Consider the following 19,726-nt stretch of genomic DNA (forward strand, 5'->3'; position numbering starts at 1 on the left):
AAAATTTCAGTTTCCACAAAAAAATTAATTAGCACAAATGTTTCTTGAGCAGCAGAATGATTTCTGAAGGATCATGCGACGTTGAAGACTGGAATAATGATGCTGAAAATTCAGCTTTGTCGTCACAGGAATAAATTACATTTTAAAATATATTCAAATAGAAAACAGTTCTTTTAGATTTTAATAATATTTCCTGTTTTTACTGTATTTTGATCAAATAAATGTAGAGTTGAGCATAAGAGACAAAAAAAAAAAAGACAAAAAAAATCTTGTCCAACACTAACCTTTGACCTTTTGTAGTGTAAATATGTAGTGATATATTCAAGATTTAAAATTTTAGAGTTTCGGTGAAAACTGATAAAGCTCACACAGAAACAGCCTGCAAAGCTCCACAGATTACTGCAGAACTGAAACAATCATCATTAATAAAAATCTACAAATCCTTAAAACGTTAAAATTATCTGAACATCTTTAAAATGAAGCAAATCATTTACGATAGATAATAATATAAGTAATAATAATGTAGAAAATAATATAAGTCTTGCATAAAAATAGCGATATATATATTTTTTGTTGCAGTGAAGTCAGTGCTGTTGTGATGTTTACAGATGATCTGACAGTATTACAAAAAACAAAATCACATCCAATTATTTCAATCATTCAGATTGCTTTTTCAATCATAACTTTTTGACAGTGTGGTTTGATTATATTCAAAAGAGTGACCCCACAATACTAAAGCAATGATGACTTGAGATCCATTCTGGGTCTTGCATGGAGAGTATTTAGTAACTCGCTGTGTACTCACTCCCTTCTAGTCCCCGACTCAACAGGGCAAACTCTTTCACAATGTCCTTCATCCGTCGCTTACTCGCTTGTTCCCTGTGCGAATAGTTAAACAGAAGAAATTAATATTAAATGTTTAGAAAGTGCAAAGTGCCTGTCTGGTGCTCTGGTGCAAATGCTAATTTTGTGGCTCTACCTGAGGATCTGCTGGCAGAAGTGTTCTTTGTGCTCAGCGGTGAGATGTGAGCTCGGGAAGCCAGGGGGCAGAAGAGCCTCTCTGAGCCACAGAGACAGAACACTGGGACAGTTACGACTCACTGAGAACAAGACCTCCGCGTAGTGCTCAGCCAGAATGCTTGGACTCTGACCCCCAATAGCCTGTGTTGGACAATGAAATAGGTCCTTACATGCTCCATACAATGTATGCAGTATTTTATGGCTACATATTCCTATGTAACTTTCCATATGAGGTACTTGTTCCCAAAGCACTTCCATCTGTTTTTTTAAGGTTCAATGTTTACACTTTCTTAACATTGGAATAAATTATTAAATTAATCATTAAAATAATTAAAAAAAAAGCAGCCATAACTTAGTTTCCAAAACACTTCAAAACAGGAACTGACTGCAGGACAAATACTTTTAAATACAATTTGAATAAACTAGCTGGTGAGTATGATATTGCTTGTATAAAACAGTTCAATGAACAGGTTTATATTGAGTAACATGAATTTTAGACATTTTTTGGCTGCCAATGAAAATAGTTTAAAAAAGGTCTTCGAGCAACACACAGTGGTGGTGTTTCATTCCTTAATTAATCAGCATTTTTTAACGAATCAGCTTAGTGAATGATTCAATGACTCGCTCATAAACACAGTGGCTGTGTCCGAAATCACATACTCTCGTGAGTAGGTACTTATTTTGAACAAGTAAATACCTTGCAACTGATAAAAAAGTATGTTCTATATAGTATGAGTTTGTGTAGAATGAATGTATTCCGGACGTACAACATTCGGCATGTTGTCACTGTCATGTGACCTAGAAGCATTGGTTGTATCGATTCACTGCTATTCACAAATTCTCTCCCGTGGCCTCATGGGTTAGTAAAGTGTCCATAGCATGAGCACTTCAGTATAGGCAGTAGGTCATCTGGCTACTTTTTGCTTATTCTTTTATGAGTACTGTTAATTCGGACATGCTTCTTTTGTCACATACTGTTTTTCGCTTACTAGGGTAGTATGCGATTTCGGATACAGCCAGTCACATATTTCATTGCAGAATGAATCAGTGTTTTTGAATGAATGAGCTGAGTGAAAGATTCAATGACCCTCTCATAAAGACAGGTGTTTCTCAATACCAAGTGCTCAAAGTTCGGACTGATCTGGTGATTCTGCAAATGGTACAGCAACGTACTTGATAGGGTCACTCAGGTTGTCAGGCAACGCGTTGATTCATTATCTTCACTGCATGTATGGTATTTATAACAAAATGACACATAAAACACAACCCTGACTCTTTTCGTTTACATTTTTAAAATATTAAACATATTAATATGTGGTTCAGGCATACTCTGTGCGCATATGTGGTGCATACTCTGATTATCTTCACTGTAATAAAATGAAATATAGAACACAAACACTGTCTCTTTTTGTTAAATGTCAGTTTTAATGATCAATAATTGCCATTATAAAAGTATAGGTAAAAGGTATAAGAAGCTATACAATAATAAATAAAGCAAACAATTCAGTCAAACTTACAAAGTCAGTGCTCTTAGTAGGCTACAATGGTAAAGTTAAATAGCCTAAATATATAAAGTTATGAAACTTCACTTTTCCCTCAGCCAAAACGATTTGCCAGGTAACAAATTATAGATTCATGAGACCAAAGATCGCCCGTTAGATATACAAAAGAAGAATTATATCATGTTTAACCACTAAAGAGACATCACAGCCAGCGGCAAACGTCAGAAGGATTAGCCGAGGTAAGGCTGTTCTCGGCGGGGTACATGAGCACTGAGCGCCCGGTGATCGCCTGGATCTCACAACTCAGAAAATGTCAGATCAAATTTTCAAATAGGCGCCATCTTTATCAATAAACCACAGATTTGAGCTTTAAACCAGTACATGCTCGCCTGAAAAACTCTTAAAACTACATATCACGACATAACAGTAGAATATTTAAATTACACGGGTTTTCTCCTTTACTATTGACGCTTTCTGATTAGCGCGAGATGCATTCTGGGATACCTGGCTGTCTCAAGTCTGCAAAAGTCACCTCTCGATGCATCCTCGATAAAAGGTGCGGATCAAGAACACATCCGAGGATTTGAACTGTACTTGGCTAGATGTGAACTTTGAATTAGAACAGTACTTGGGCAGTGACTGATGACGTTTCACAAGTCCACAAGAACACAAGTACAGACAAGAACGCATATTGAGAAACGGCTAATCACTTGTTTTCATACTAAGTGAATCAGTGTGATTGAACAAATAGGTTAAATGAGTGATTCAATGACTCACTCATAAAAACAGTGACGTGTTTTTTATACTAAATGAATCAAGTGTGTTTGAAAGAAATGGTTGAGTGAATCATTCTATGACTCACTCATAAACACAGTTACTTAATTTGCTCCTGAATGTATTTTTTTTTTTAATTCATTTTTCAGTTGCACACCCTTAGAATCCAACTGCCCTGAACTATATAATCAAAGACCATCATTATACATATATTACAGTATTTCTCTTTCATTCATAATGTCTTGATAAATATCTATTTATTATTTTATATGATATAGTATTGATCATTGTAACTAATGTAGTTAACTAATGTTAACAAAGGAAACCTTATTGTAAGTGTTACCATTATTTTTTGTCATTTTTATTAGCACCTTATTTCAATACTATTTTTTATTATTTGTCTTTTTTTCTTGTCAATACTTGTTTTGTGTGTAATGTTTTGGCAATATTGTATGTAAACAAAATCACGCCAATAAAGAATTTTGGATTGAATCAGTGTTTTTGAACAAATTGAGTGAATGATTCAATGACTCACTCATATGGAGAGTCTTGTTTCCATACTAAGTGAATCAGCGTGATTGAACCAGTCGAATGAATGATTCATTGACTCAGTCATAAAGGTCACCTGTCAGTAATGATGTAACCTGCAGAAAGAGTGACTGAGAAATCCAAACCACTAATGCATAGAGAGTCTGTCTGAAACCACTGATTTCTATATGACTGAATTGCTGATGGAAGCATGCGGAAATAGCTGACCTCTAGTAGTGTCTGAAGAAGAAGTTTGCCGTCATCCTGTAGCACCTCCCTTACTGCAGGAACATCCTCACAATGAGAGATCATCTCCGTCTGTGTCAAGAGAGCACAGTCTGGTTAATAAATACTCCTCTCAAGTTTCTGTGGTGCAGGGTCACTAATATTACAAGTACTAATGGTAAAGAAAGAGTTTATTAAAGTGTAAGCACAAGCATTTGGGCTTTATGTATTACTACAGCACTCTTTGAAGATGAAGTGCTTCTTGGAACATGTTAAACGTTTTGTACTGTACTTACAAATAGCAGACAGGTTGCTTTCAGTGTTGGCGTTTCAGGGAATTTGAATGACAAGATTCCTACATACACATAGACAGTTAATGGATAAATAAAGAAATGTTGAGCATTCATAATGAGCATGCTGAAGTGACACTCACCACAGTAGAATACAGCCTTGATATCAAGACCGTCTGAAAGATAAAGGTCAGACTTTTTTCTCAAAACCTGCAAAGACATCAGAGAAAATCTTATAAAAAAAATAAAATAAAAAACATCCCTAAAAAGGAAAAGGAAACATGGAAAACGACTTTATACATAGTTAAAACACCCCTAAAAATAAACATGGCAAAACTCTTTAAGTGGTCTTTTTTTTAAATGGTCATTTTGAACAATGAAAATGTATGTAAAATATTTAATCTATGTAAATATGTAGACTAGTGTCTAAAGTCTGAAGACTAAGGCAAAAATAAACGAGCACAGACCTGAGCATGAAGCTGCATAAATGACTCCACCACATCTGGATGATCTCTGGAGCCTACAACATCATTTCCAAATGTTTAAACTGACTATAAGTCAAATGTTAATATCATAAAAGTAATTGTAAAATTGTGTGAAGTCTCCATGTTGATGGTATTCTTTTATTTGTTTCAATAGCCAACAAAAGCGTCTGATTACTGAGATAAAGTGAGTAAAATGCTGGTCATGTGATCTCAACATGGCAGCCACCAAGCTTTTTCTAGGCTAGTCATGTACAACATTTTAATAATATTTGTCAAATGTAGAAAAAGTTACTTAATATAACTTTGAATGGATAGCTCGCCCCAAACATGTAAATTCTGTCATCATTTACTTACACTCATGTCATTCCAAACCTGTATGACTTTCTTTTTTCTGTGGAACACAAAACAAAATATTCTAAAGTATGTTGTCCAAAACAACGTCGGTTCCTATTAATTTTCAGTGTAAGGACAAAAATAACAAACACAACATTTTTGTGTTCCGCAGAAGAAAGAAAGCGATAGAGGTTTGACGGAAGCTTAGTAATGGTGACATTGAAGTAATGTAGTTTGTCTATAGCCTACATTTTACTTTTAAATGTATGTTTACTTTATGTTTTACTACTTTTTTTACTTCTACTAATTGTTTAGGATTTAAAATTCACGAAACTTGGCTGTGTCCAAAATCGCATACTTTCTGAGTAGGTACTTGTTTTGAATAATTAATTATTTTGCGACCACTAAAAAAGTATGTTTTATACAGTATGAATGTGTGTAGTATGAATGTAATCTGGACGTACTACATTCATCATGTTGTCATTGTTATGTGACCTACCAGTGTCAGTTGCTTCACTGCCAATCACTCTCCCATGGCCTCATGGGATAGTGAAGTGTCCATTGGGTGCACGTTTTAGAATCTCTCTTTTATGAGTTCTGTGAATTTGGACATATTACTACTGTACTTCTCTCTGTTTTTAACCTACTGTATAGTAGGGAAGTATGCGATTTCAGATGCAGCCGTTTTGTTTATTTGTGAAGATTATCACAATAAATAAGATTAGAATCATAAACTTTTGTTGGTCACAGTACTTATTTTCTGCAATAATCCAAAAGCCAAATGGAAAAATCCTACTGGGTTATTGTGAGGGAAACTAGGCAGATGCTAACTTCTGGATTGGTCTACAAAAATGTGCCATCACTGCAAGAATCTATCGATTGGTCAATTTAAATACAGAACTCAGTAGAACTCATTGTTGATATGTTGATAGTGACTCACTCTAATCTCTTACCTAGCTGAAAAATGGACATGGTGATGTTGGTAATCAGCTCTAAAAGGGCAGTGATTGGAGAAAGATGATCCTTCTCACAGCCAAAAATGTGAACTAACTAGAGGGAAACGTGAAAGGCATAAACACATTATGACACTCAACTTATCAAGTAAACACAAAAATGTTTGTTTTTATGTGAAGTAGACCGTGTCTTTACTTGTCGTGTGAGGTCTAAAGCTGAGGCTTGTGGGTAAGCTCCAAACATCTGACCAATGAGCTCACAAAGCTGAGACACCAGCGGTGTAAAGTCATGGATAAGGGTCTTCAGTGATTTCTCAAAGACAGCACACACTGCCTGAGTTGAGGTGAGAGAAAAGTGAATCTTTCATATATTCACACCTACAAACACACACACGTTCACCTACTACACTGACCTCTACCACCTCAGGTTCAGTCAGCCACTTGTTGAGAACAGTCTGGATTAAAGGGAAGGCCTGCTGCAGGACAACCACCACCTGAGAAATGACCAGAACAGCTGTCAAACCACACGTACTGTTGAGTGTTCATTTTACAGGTCTGTTTAATTCAAACATGCTTGCTAATGAACAAAACTGATTGGAGTTTGATCCGTGATATTTGTCATACCGGGTTGTTGTTGTTGTGTGGCTGTGTTTGGACAGGCCTCATCACTTCCAATCTTTCACTTTGCTTATTTAGGTCAAATGTAGAGAATAGATTAGACAGCAGGCCAAGGATGTGGACAGTAGGAATCTTATTAGCAGGGCTGGGCTGCATCAAAGGGGTAAAAGAAGAAAAATACAGAGAAAAGCAAACTGTTTTGTCTGCTTTATAAATGTTAAAGTGCCCCTATTATGCTTTTTTTTTTTTTTTTTTTTTCTCCGATATTACCTTTAGTGTGTTATATTGTTTTTTGTAAATGTAAGAGGTCTCCAAAGTTTAAAGATCAAAGTGCACAATAAATAGAGTTACTGTCTCTCAAAAGAAAGAATGAATTCTGAACTGCCTGAAAAGGGTTGTCAGAGTTGTCATTCTTACTTCCTACACAAACCTACGTAGGTTTGTAACAAATTTGCATAATGCCAGCCTATGATCTTTAGTGGCTGCCCTTGAACAACGTCTACTTTGACCCGCCCTCAAACACTGTATAGTTGAAGCTGAGGCCCGGGAGAGTTTGGTTTGTGTTGTCGATATAAAACAACACCGGACAACATTGTCTTTATTTAAATGGACAACATTTTTTTTCAAAATTTCTTCTTTTGAGTTCCACCAAACTCAGTCATACAGGTTTGGAACGACATGAGGGTTTAATTATAAAACTTCTTTGTAACTATATTTATTTTGTACTATACAAATACATTTTCTCTTCAGGTTTCGGATTACTCTAATTGTATTTGAATTAAGCATACACAAACATTACTGCACCTCACCAGCTCATTGGCCAGTTTCTCCAGCTGTTGGATGTGGGGGGTGACCAGAGAGAGCAGCTTCCCCAGAATCTCTTCACTTGGCAGGGCTGAGAGCAGGAAACCCAGCGCCTGCATTATCCACATGCACTGCGGGCTCTGTACAGAAGAGTTACTGTCAGTCTTATTGTCAAATAACTATCAATTAAGCATGATTAAGATTTAACTAAAGATCTGGTAATCCTTATAAGCTTCTCAGCCACTTTTGACCAATTTCATTCTTGTTTTGTTTTTGTTTTATTAAATGGTTTCCTCAATCTGAGTAGAGTAAAAGCTTGGTGATTTTTTTAGATATGCAATCTGTCTAAGAGTCTAAGTAGTTATAAAAAAGTCGCACTTTGGCTGTTTATGACCGACCATAGAAAATAATTGGGGAAAACCCTAAAGCAGAGCAATTTTTTTAAATATGAGTTGAATTAAATCTATATATTAGCCCCAGTGTTGAACAAACACTCACAGAAATGAAGGAATGAGATTATAAAACATCCAGAGTGCAAAGGATTCACACACACATATACCTACACTATACCTAAACCTACTCGTCACAGGAACCTAACGTAATTATAACATTCTTATATATACATTATCTCACAGAAGTGAGCCACAAAAGTGAGTACACCCCTAAGTGAAAATGTCCAAATTGTGCCCAATTAGCCATTTTCTCTCCCCGGTGTCATGTGACTCGTTAGTGTTACAAGGTCTCAGGTGTGAATGGGGAGCAGGTGTGTTAAATTTGGTGTTATCGCTCTCACTCTCTCATACTGGTCACTGGAAGTTCAACATGGCACCTCATGGCAAAGAACTCTCTGAGGATCTGAAAAAAATTGTTGCTCTACATAAAGATGGCGTAGGCTATAAGAAGATTGCCAAGACCCTGAAACTGAGATGCAGCACGGTGGCCAAGAACATACAGCGGTTTAACAGAACAGATTCCACTCAGAACAGGCCTCGCCATGGTCGACCAAAGAAGTTGAGTGCATGTGCTCAGCATTATATCCAGAGGTTGTGTTTGGGAAATAGACGTATGAGTGCTGTCAGCATTGCTGCAGAGGTTGAAGGGGTGAGGGGTCAGCCTGTCAGTGCTTAGAATATACGCCGCACACTGCATCAAATTGGTCTGCATGGCTGTCATCCCAGAAGGAAGTCTCTTCTAAAGATGATGCACAAGAAACCCTGCAAACAGTTTGCTAAAGACAAGCAGACTAAGGACATGGATTACTGGAACCATGTCCTGTGGTCTGATGAGACCAAGATAAACTTATTTGGTTCAGATGGTGTCAAGCGTGTGTGGCGGCAACCAGGTGAGGAGAACAAAGATAAGTGTGTCTTGCCTACAGTCAAGCATGGTGGTAGGAGTTTATTGAGGGAACCATGAATGCCAACATGTACTGTGACATACTGGGCTGCAGGGCAGTATTCCAACATAATAACGACCCCAAACACACCTCCAAGACCTTGTTAAAGAAGCTGAGGGTAAAGGTGATGGACTGGCCAAGCATGTCTCCAGACCTAAACCCTATTGAGCATCTGTGGGGCATCCTCAAATGGAAGGTTGAGGAGGAGCGCAAGGACTCTAACATCCACCAGCTCCGTGATGTTGTCATGGAGGAGTGGAAGAAGACTCCAGTGGCAACCTGTGAAGCTCTGGTGAACTCCATGCCCAAGAGGGTTAAGGTAGTGCTGGAAAATAATGGTGGCCACACAAAATATTGACATTTTGGGCCCAATTTGGACATTTTCACTTAGGAGTGTACTCACTTTTGTGGCCAGTGGTTTAGACATTAATGGCTGTGTGTTGAGTTATTTTGAGGGGACAGCAAATTTACACTGTTATACAAGCTGTACACTCACTACTTTACATTGTAGCAAAGTGTCATTTCTTCAGTGTTGTCACACGAAAAGATATAATAAAATATAATAAAATGTTAAAACATTCTTAAATATATATATATATATATATATACACACACACACACACACACACACACACACACACACACGTTGGGTTTCCATGTTTTATGACTTTCCATGGACATAATGATTTTTACACAACCCTCACAGAAAACATTCTGCATTGTTGCATTTTCAAAAAAGGGTTAAGCATTATACAATGTAATAATCATGTTTGTTATTAAGTGTAAATTGCAGTTACACTGTTACCAAAACTAATCAAACACACATGGCTTGGACTTACTTTATGGATCTCTTTGACAAGCACCGCCTGAGAGACAGAAATCACCACAGTGAATTTAGTACATTACTCACTGACACTGGTTTGGTACAATAACAGTGGTATTTCTAGGCAAAAGGTTTTTTTTAAACCTGTGAGACGGCCATGATGTCACTGGCGTGCAGGTGGAGGTGATGCCGACACTCTCGGCAGATTCTCTTCAGAGCTGAGACACAAGACACGGACAGATCAGGGTTGGACAGACCATGCAAGACCACAGGCAGGACACTCGCCAACATGAGCGAATGATCGGCCAACCACTCAGCCAAAGAGCCTACAAGAAACGATGACAGAAAAAGTCAGTTACTTTCAACCCTACAAATTAAACATAAACCATTTGTGCAGACATGAAAACAACTTTCACAAATACTGTATAATGGCATAAATAATAACAATAGAAATAATTATTATTATTTGCTTAAAAAAATTCATGTTTTTTTTTATTCAATTATTAAAAGCACAATAACAACTAAAACACAAAATGATACAGGTATTTTTCTCAGCATTTGACATCACCATTTGGTTTTATTTTGAAGGTTATATTTGTGGAATGCTAATGTTTACAAATGAATTAGTGTACCTATGGTGAACATGATGGTCTCAGCCAGCTGGATATTGTTTGCTGTGATCAGAGGAATCAGACCGATCAGTCCTGGAATGACATCTGAGTAACTGACATCTACTGTCTCAGCAATGGATTGAAAACCAAACAGCAGAGCCTCTATATCCTCCATGGGAGAGAGGGAGATAACAGAGATATTGTTCATTATAATACATGACATTTATATTATATATACACCATATTTATAAGACATTAGTGTAACAATTAGGACTGACTTGCCATGAGGAGAGGCGTGTAGTGTCCGTCAGCAGTGTGCCTAGTTTATCATACAGGTTTCTGAGGAGCTCTGGGCCCAACAGCTCATACACATACATCAGAGTATCAGAGATGTCAACCCTGAGATCCAATTAAACATGCTTATTATATGCATCATATATATTATATCGAGAAAAACTGTAAGGAAATATTTAATGGTGTTTTCCAGGGCATCAGTGAACACATTCCTGATTTTAAGTATTAAACCTTTTCCTATCTAAAAAAAAAAAAAAAAAAAAAAAATCTGGCCAAAATACATATATATATATAAATATATCTTATGAAGAGGATCTTATGATGTAAGTAAATGGAGGCAATTTTTGGAGGATTTAAAAGCAGAAATGTGAAGCTCATAATTTTATGAAAGCACTTACAATAATTCTTCTTTTAAAACCTATCTGATTTGAGTTGAGTTTTTAGTCATTTTTACACTAAAATCATGTTAACATGATATTGTTTATATACATGTCAACATGATTTTGGTGTAAAAAATGACTAACCGCTTGTCTTGTGGATATACTATTGAAACAGTGAGCATTTTAAAATTTATAACCCCAATTCCGGAAATGTTGGGACGTTTTTTAAATTTGAATAAAATGAACACTAAATAACTTTCAAATCACATGAGCCAATATTTTATTCACAACAGAACACAGATAACATAACAAATGTTTAAACAGAAATTTTACAAGTTTTATGCACAAAATGAGCTAATTTCTAATTTGATGCCTGCTACAGGTCTCAAAATAGTTGGGACGGGGGCATGTTTACCATGGTGTAGCATCTCCTCTTCTTTTCAAAACAGTGTGAAGACATCTGGGCATCGAGGTTATGAGTTTCTGGAGTTTTGGTGTTGAAATTTGGTCCCATTCTTGCCTGATACAGGTTTCCAGCTGCTGAAGAGTTCCTGGTCGTCTTTGACGTATTTTTCTCTATAGGTGAAAGATCTGTACTGCAGGCAGGCCAATTCAGCACCTGGACTCTTCTATGATGAAGCCATGCTGTTGTAATAGCTGCAGTATGTGGCTGTGTATTATCCTGCTGAAATACACAAGGCCTTCCCTGACATAGACATCGTCTAGAGGGGAGCATATGTTGCTCTAAAATCTTTATATACATTTCAGCATTCATAATGCCTTCCAAAACATGCAAGCTGCCAATATCGTATGCACTTATGCACCCCCATACCATCAGAGATGCTGGCTTTTGAACTGAACGCTGATAACACGACAAGAATGTCAACAAGAATGTCAAATTTGTACCCGTCTGACCATAGAACACTTTTCCACTTTGAAACAGTCCATTTTAAATGAGCCTTGGCCCACAGGACACGACGGCGCTTCTGGACCATGTTCACATATGGCTTCCTTTTTGCAAGATAGAGCTTTAGTTGGCATCTGCAGATGGCACGGAGGATTGTGTTTAACGACAGTGGTTTCTGGAAGTATTCCTGGGCCCATTTAGTAATGCCATTGACACAATCATGCCGATGAGTGATGCAGTGTCGTCTGAGGGCCCGAAGACCACGGGCATCCAATAAAGGTCTCCGGCCTTGTCCCTTATGCACAGAGATTTCTCCAGTTTCTCTGAATCTTTTGATGATGTTATGCACTGTAGATGAGGAAATTTGCAAAGCCTTTGCAATTTGACGTTGAGGAACATTGTTTTTAAAGTATTCCACAATCTTTTTACGCACTCTTTCACAGCTCTGCCCATCTTTACTTCTGAGAGACTCTGCCTCTCTAAGACATCCCTTTTATAGCTAATCATGTTACAGACCTGATATCAATTAACTTAATTAGTTGCTAGATGTTCTCCCAGCTGAATCTTTTCAAAATTTCTTGCTTTTTCAGCCATTTGTTGCCCCCGTGCCAACTTTTTTGAGACCTGTAGCAGGCATCGAATTTGAAATTAGCTCATTTAGTGGATAAAAGTGTAAAATTTCTCAGTTTAAACATTTGTTATGTTATCTATGTTCTATTGTGAATAAAATATTGGCTCATGTGATTTGAAAGTCTTTTAGTTTTCACTTTATTCCAATTTAAAAAACGTCCCAAAATTTCCGGAATTCAGGTTGTACCAGTCGGCCCCATTCACTTCAATTGTCTCACTGCAACCCTGATTTTTGCTTTTTTAAAGGAAAATAATTTTAATAATTGTGCTTTTGAATTGTGCAGTTATATAACGTCCTTCTTAAAAATTTAGTTTAACCTGTAGGTCCTGAACTGCTCTTTGTCATCTGCGGACCATGTGGCGTAGTCCTCATCTCTGGGAAAACAGGCCTTCTGCAGCAGAACATCCACCAGCTGGAAGTACACAGGTCTGTAGATTTGTAGATAGAGTGTCTGCCTCTCAGAATCCAATGACGTAATCTCATCCTGAAACAAGCAGCCGAAACGACACCACCAGCGCTCAAAACCTCATATCTGTTCAAGTCAATGCAATACCAGCTGGCACCACACTTGAGTGATGTTTCTGGGTGGACCTGTACCTGTAGGGTGTACCAGAATGTAAGTGTGAGAGAGCTGGCGGTCTCATCCACAGGGTAATGTCCGGGTGAACCAGTGCAGGACATAATCATGCTCACTAGAGCCTGAAAGCCCTGCCAGTGATCCACCTGCTCCAGAAGAGTCCTGGGAAGTTGAAAGGGAAAAAGGTTTCATCAAACAGACAAGGGCAGTCAAATGATGAATTGGCCCTCTCAAATAGGCCCAGGCCATCTGAGGTCATATTAGACTTTTATTAATGAGAGATTAATGATGCATGTAAGTCATTATATCCAACCTGCAATGCGTTTCTCCCAGAGCTACAGCAATGCGACAGATTCCATGAGACGTCTCCATGTCTCCATCCTGCACCGCCTTCTTTAGCTGCTCCTGAAGACCCAGAACCTGAGGAACAACCTTCAGCAGACTGTCTGCAAACCTCCACATGAACAAACACACAGAGTAATAATTAATTTTTATGGTCGACCTTCTGTGCACCGGGGGTTTGAAGTAAATGGACTTGATTGACAATTAGTTTCAAGTGATGGTTAGTTTCCTTGTCTAGGGGACAATTTAATCAGATCATACAATCACACATTTTTTTCCCCAAATTATCAGCCAATATTGAATATTTAATTGTTCTGTTTATGCATAAAATTAGTTAATTTCTTTAAAAATGCAAACACAAACTAAATACCCAACTGATAATTTAAATCCATTTGTTTTAAGATTCTCAGCTCTGCAGGAATGTTATTTGAATAATTTTTTCTATAGCACATTTCTAAAGGAATATGAATCTCATGAATCTTTTTGCTGAATATTATCAGGCTATGAAATCTTAATGTAGCTTTTACTGTTTTTTTTTTTGTTTATTTAATTTTCTTTATTTAGTAAAGTAGTATAGAGATGCAGATTTATAACATTTGCAATTTTTATTTTTTTTTCCCTAATATGAAAATGATTATCAGCTTATCAGTTTCAGAGTTTGAATACGAGTTCATTTTCATATACATTACATCTAAATTTTATTAAGATGCATTACATACACAGGCTTCAACAAAGTATTATATATTGTAATCAAAATACAATAACTAAAATAATATATTTCTAGAAAAGGGATCATATGGTGGCATGCTATATTAGAAGAACAGATGCAATAACTACCTAGCAACACCATTGTAACCACCTAAAACACCCTAAAATTTCCAGAACACCCTAGCAACTTCATAGTGACATCCTAGAAACCACTCAGAATACCCTAACAATCATATAGAAATAGATCGACAACATTATGGCAGCTAGATGCACTGGCAAACACAACTCAGAATTTCTATCGAATAATGCAAAATTAATATGGTTATTCAGTTATCTATCAATTTTTACCTCGAAAATTGATAAATGGGGGCAGTCGTGGCCTAATAGTTAGAGAGTCAGACTTGATTCAGAGACTTTAAATAATAATTTTGACTTAATTAAAATAAATTTAGATGTTACTATTTTTAGGTTACCATTTTTTCAGTGTACTCTCCATAAACACTATCCATTTGTATAAAACTTAATGTGATGCATATTTGTGAGTCATACATAAATGAAATTGGTGAAATTTCTGCACTTATAAAATCATGGCATAGATTATTATTAACTATTTGCATCTATTTGATTTTATTTAAATAATCATATTTTCAAAATGCAATTTATTCAAATTGCAAATCAGCTGTTAATTGTGAAAACTTACCTTTTTCATTTATGTATTACTGACAAATATACATCAGTTTGTTTATGTTAAAACTGCATAATCCAAATGGATGAATATTTTATGTGCAATTTAAATACATAAATCTTAAAGTACTTCTATTATGCCCTCAAACACTGAAGTTCATATTGAGAAGATGCTTTTTTCATCACTGTGAATCCACTTTGCAAGCACTTCAAAAGGATGAGGAGCTGAAATTCATATATGGTTATGGGCGTTTGGTTTCCATCATGCACTGTAAGCGGCAGACCAATCACAACAGACTGGGCCGTCTGACCAATAAGAGCAGAGAACGCTCTTGGTAAGAAGGGGTTTAGAGAGACTGAATCTTCAAGCAAACCATTTTCAGACTCTATGAGAAATTAGGTGATGTGCAATGTATATAATAAGAAAATGAAAGTGTTTTTTTTTTTACCTTGGATTCATGTAAACGTATTGTAAGAGACCTCTAAAACAAAATTAGGAACATTTAAAATAGCATAATAGTAAAATGATGTGATAAGAAAAAGGAAACATTTGATATACAGGGAAACTGCTCAGAGCTATTAATGCATGACAGGAAACAGTGCTTGGTTTGACAGTGTATTCTCTGTTATAATGGTGTATCTCACCTCTGACAATCAGGCTGTGAGATGATGCTGACGATGGTTTCTACAGCCATGTCAAAGAGCTCAGACTCCTTAAGAAGGGCAAAGCAGCTCTGCAGCAGACCCTCGCTGTCTTTTAAAGCGATGTCCAGCGTGAGCCAGGAGGACACACACCTCAGCACCCGTTCTCTGACCCCACAGGGTGCATCAGCCCGCTGCAGTAACTGCTGGAGCAGAGAGCAGATGGAGCTCCACTCCACAGCCAGAGCGCTCCTGAGCTGGGAGCGCCGAGAGGCCACGATCCTGCTGCTCTGAAGCTCCTCGGGCAGAACGGCGAGGATTTCTAGAAGGGCGAGGCATCGGGCCTGACCGCCAGCCTCTGTCACACTCTCCCCTGTCTGGAAGGCACACAGAAGATCTGGTACTGCGGTTGGCCATGTTTCAGGTAAGATGTGAAGGACCAAAGAGGCCAGAGCAACACACAGTCTCGTCAGCACCATCTTGGGCCCGGATGCAAACTGGCCAACCTGGGCGATGAGCTGCGAGCGAAGGGAGTCTAATTGACCAGTCGGGAGGTCGGACCAATGTCGGGAGATTTTAGCATGTAATGTGCTTGCCCCAAAGAACTGGATCTCAGGAACCTAATGTAAAACAGAATAAATGATAACTACAAATTTAATGCAATGAAATTCAAACATTTTAAAGTGTGCCGTAGTCTCCCCTACTGCTTACTTTGTCTGGCCGGAGCAAAGCCCAGCAGAAGTGCCATGCTTGTGGTGATGCCTGGGCTTGTGTGAGCCACTTCTGGGCCACATTCTTCTTGTCCATATCAGGATCATAGTAGAGCTGCTGAAGAGCCTAAAGAATACCAGGAAAGATTGCTCCTAATATATATACTCTTATTCTGACAACCTGCATTTACTTGATCAGCATATTACTATTTACTAAATATTACTATTTACTAACATTTACTACAAATTACCCTTTACTGTTTTCTATTTGAATATGTTTTAAAATGCAAAAATATATTCAAATGATTATTAGAAATCATTCTAATATGCCTATTTGCTGCTCAAGAAATATTTATTATTATTATCAATGTTGAAAACAGTTTTTGCTGCTTAATATTTTTGTGGAAACTGTGATACACCACCATTTAAAAGTTTGGGGAATGTAAGATTTTTTTTTTTTTTTTTTTTAATTAATACTTCTTTTTCGAGCAAGGACGCATTAAAGGATTAGTTCACTTTCAAATGAAAGTTCCGGTCTAGCGGAAGCTAGATATTTTACTTCATAACTTGTTAAATATAGATATTTTTTTACACAAACACATCGATTCGCTTCAGAAGGCCTTTATTAAAGGGTTAGTTCACCCAAAAATGAAAATTATGTCATTTATTACTCACCCTCATGCCGTTCCACACCCGTAAGACCTTCGTTAATCTTGGGAACACAAATTAAGATATTTTTGTTGAAATCCGATGACTCAGTGAGGCCTCCATAGCCAGCAATGACATTTCCTCTATCAAGATCCATTAATGTACTAAAAACATATTTAAATCAGTTCATGTGAGTACAGTGGTTCAATATTAATATTATAAAGTGACGAGAATATTTTTGGTGCGCCAAAAAAAACAAAATAACGACTTATATAGTGATGGCCGATTTCAAAACACTGCTTCAGAAAGCTTCGGAGCGTTATAAATCAGCATATCGAATCATGATTCGGATCGCGTGTCAAACCGCCAAAGTGCTGAAATCACGTGACTTTGGCGCTCCAAACCGCTGATTCGACACGCTGATTCATTATGCTCCGAAGCTTCATGAAGCAGTGTTTTGAAATCGGCCATCACTATATAAGTCATTATTTTGTTTTTTTTGGTGCACCAAAAATATTCTCGTCGCTTTATAATATTAATATTGAACCACTGTACTCACATGAACTGATTTAAATATGTTTTTAGTACATTAATGGATCTTGAGAGAGGAAATGTCATTGCTGGCTATGGAGGCCTCACTGAGCCATCGGATTTCAACAAAAATATCTTAATTTGTGTTCCGAAGATGAACGAAGGTCTTACAGGTGTGGAACGGCATGAGGGTGAGTAATAAATGACATTATTTTCATTTTTGGGTGAACTGACCCTTTAACCCCCCAGAGCCATGTGGAGCACACGTTTATGATGATTTCTTCAGCTCATAATCGTGAACTCTGTTCACTGCCATTATAAAGCTCAGATGTGTCAGGAAATTTATTAATATATCTCCGATATATTAATAAATAAAAAATTATATAGTAAAATTATATAGTAAAATCCTTACTTGTCACACAATTTCTGAAACCTGACACTCAAACACCAGAACCACATGCCAAATCTGCAAAACTATACACTACCTCTCTGCCTTCGACTAAGTTATCAATTTCATAAAACACTTTTTGCAAAACACAACACACAATTCTCTATGTAACACCCAAAAATCTAACAGGAAGTATCTTGTTTTCCTTTTTCAAACACAACTATTGTTTCTGTCCAACTACACATGGTTGATGTATTTCTTTTCTTTCATACTCTGTGTAATACTGTATTCACAACCACAAATGCTTACAGTAAACTAATAAATAATTTGGTTTCAATCTTGCTTTCGTGTTTACTGTGAATTTTTCAACATCTCTCTGCCAATTACTTTCAGTCTTGTACAGAAATGTACAGGAGCTCATGAAAGAAGAGCTTTAGGTTTTGAATAACTGTGTATATGATATATCCAAAAATAGAATATTATGACAAAGGTGTTTGCAACGCAAGACAAATGTTTGCTTTTGAGATGTGTTTGTGATATTTTGAATGCAGTGCTGCATTTTGCATTTTGTGTGTGCAATTCTTGGATTTGTGTGTAAAGTTTTGAAAAAAAGAAGCAAAGTTTTGAAAATGTGTGTAAGCAGTTGAAAAAAACTGTAATAAGAAATGTTTCTTGAGCAGCAAACCATCATATTAGAATGATTTCTGAAGGATCATGTGACACTTAAGACTGGAGTAATAATGCTGAAAATTCAACTTTGCCATCACAGGAATAAATTACATTTTAAAATATATTAAAATGCAAAACATTTATATTTAATCACACTAATAGCATGGCACAATATTTCTGTTTTTACTGTATTTTGATCAAATAAATGCAGCCTTTGTGAACATGGGAGACTTTTCAAAAACATAAAACAAAAAAAGTCTTAATGATTCTAAACGTTTGACCGGTAGGTGTATATATTACCATATTCTTTCCCCTAAAAATGTGTGTATAGATAAGATGCAACTGAAATCACAGGACACAATGGAGAAGCATAATATAAACCAGCCACCAAATCCCCCACATGCTGACAGTTATTATTAGACTAGAACAGCATACTGAGAATATCAAGTTACTTTCCACTTCCACTCCTATATTGTCCCGAACTGCACAAGAACAAACAACTACAAACGTGTGGCTTTGCTCGGCTGTTAGTGGAATTATGGGCATATGAAGGAATAGAGGCCTCAGGGACAGCATTCTCCAAACCAAAAGCTACAGCTTACCATCAGCCCCGAATGGAGCTGATGAAATCTAAGCTACTTCTATTGAATTTGCTCTCGCCTCAGATTTTATATCTCCAAACTCTGGCAGTTTTGATTTACATCTTGTTCTCTTAAACAAAAGAAAATCTGCTTATTAAAATGTATGGTTATCACACATACCTTTAAACTCAAGTGTTAGGAATAATTCTCACCCTTAAGTGCCTTTTCAGAAAAGCAGAAAAACTAGATTTAGCCACAAAATAACTTATTCACACCCTTCATGAAATTTTAAGCAGTGACAGAAGTGTTCTGCAGTGTCCAGATGGTGACCAGACCATCTAAAATATAGGTAACAGTTTTCCTTTTACTTAACATTTAGGTGAAATGTTATAAGGAATATGTTACTAGTCTCATACACAAATGGTTGAGTTACGAACATGTTATTGTGTTTCTGTGAGTCAGTTTGGCCATACAGTAGCTGCTGTATGTCACATTCTACTCACCCTCTCCACCGCCTCCACCGTGAACTCCTCTGCATTCACTGACTCCATTCTCAATTAAGTTCCTTATATCCTATTCTTGTGCTCTGTGACGGCCAGTATTCAGTGGTACTTTTTGAGGGGGTGTTTGTGGAGTCTCGTCAGGTCATGTGTCTGTTTGTGCGCGCGCGGG

At 37.0% G+C, this 19,726-nt stretch overlaps 1 protein-coding gene across 1 annotated transcript; it reads right to left on the reverse strand.

Annotated features, from left to right (window-relative positions):
• Positions 1 to 541: 541 nt before the first annotated feature.
• On the reverse strand, positions 542 to 19,705 carry ipo13a (importin 13a). The gene is made up of 21 exons (XM_051917835.1): positions 19,558 to 19,705; positions 16,239 to 16,364; positions 15,531 to 16,147; positions 13,465 to 13,605; positions 13,172 to 13,313; positions 12,892 to 13,058; positions 10,641 to 10,761; positions 10,384 to 10,531; positions 9,896 to 10,077; positions 9,768 to 9,794; positions 7,538 to 7,672; positions 6,735 to 6,878; positions 6,524 to 6,604; positions 6,307 to 6,444; positions 6,111 to 6,207; positions 4,807 to 4,859; positions 4,483 to 4,549; positions 4,346 to 4,404; positions 4,053 to 4,142; positions 980 to 1,161; positions 542 to 879 (listed from the first exon to the last, which is right to left on the reverse strand). The coding sequence occupies exons 1-21, from the start codon at positions 19,603 to 19,605 to the stop codon at positions 783 to 785; spliced, it is 2,862 nt and encodes a 953-aa protein (XP_051773795.1). The 5' UTR covers positions 19,606 to 19,705; the 3' UTR covers positions 542 to 782.
• Between the last annotated feature and the right edge of the window lie 21 nt (positions 19,706 to 19,726).

Source organism: Ctenopharyngodon idella, chromosome 2 (genome assembly GCF_019924925.1).
Source record: "Ctenopharyngodon idella isolate HZGC_01 chromosome 2, HZGC01, whole genome shotgun sequence".
NCBI classification, from domain to species: Eukaryota; Metazoa; Chordata; class Actinopteri; order Cypriniformes; family Xenocyprididae; genus Ctenopharyngodon; species Ctenopharyngodon idella.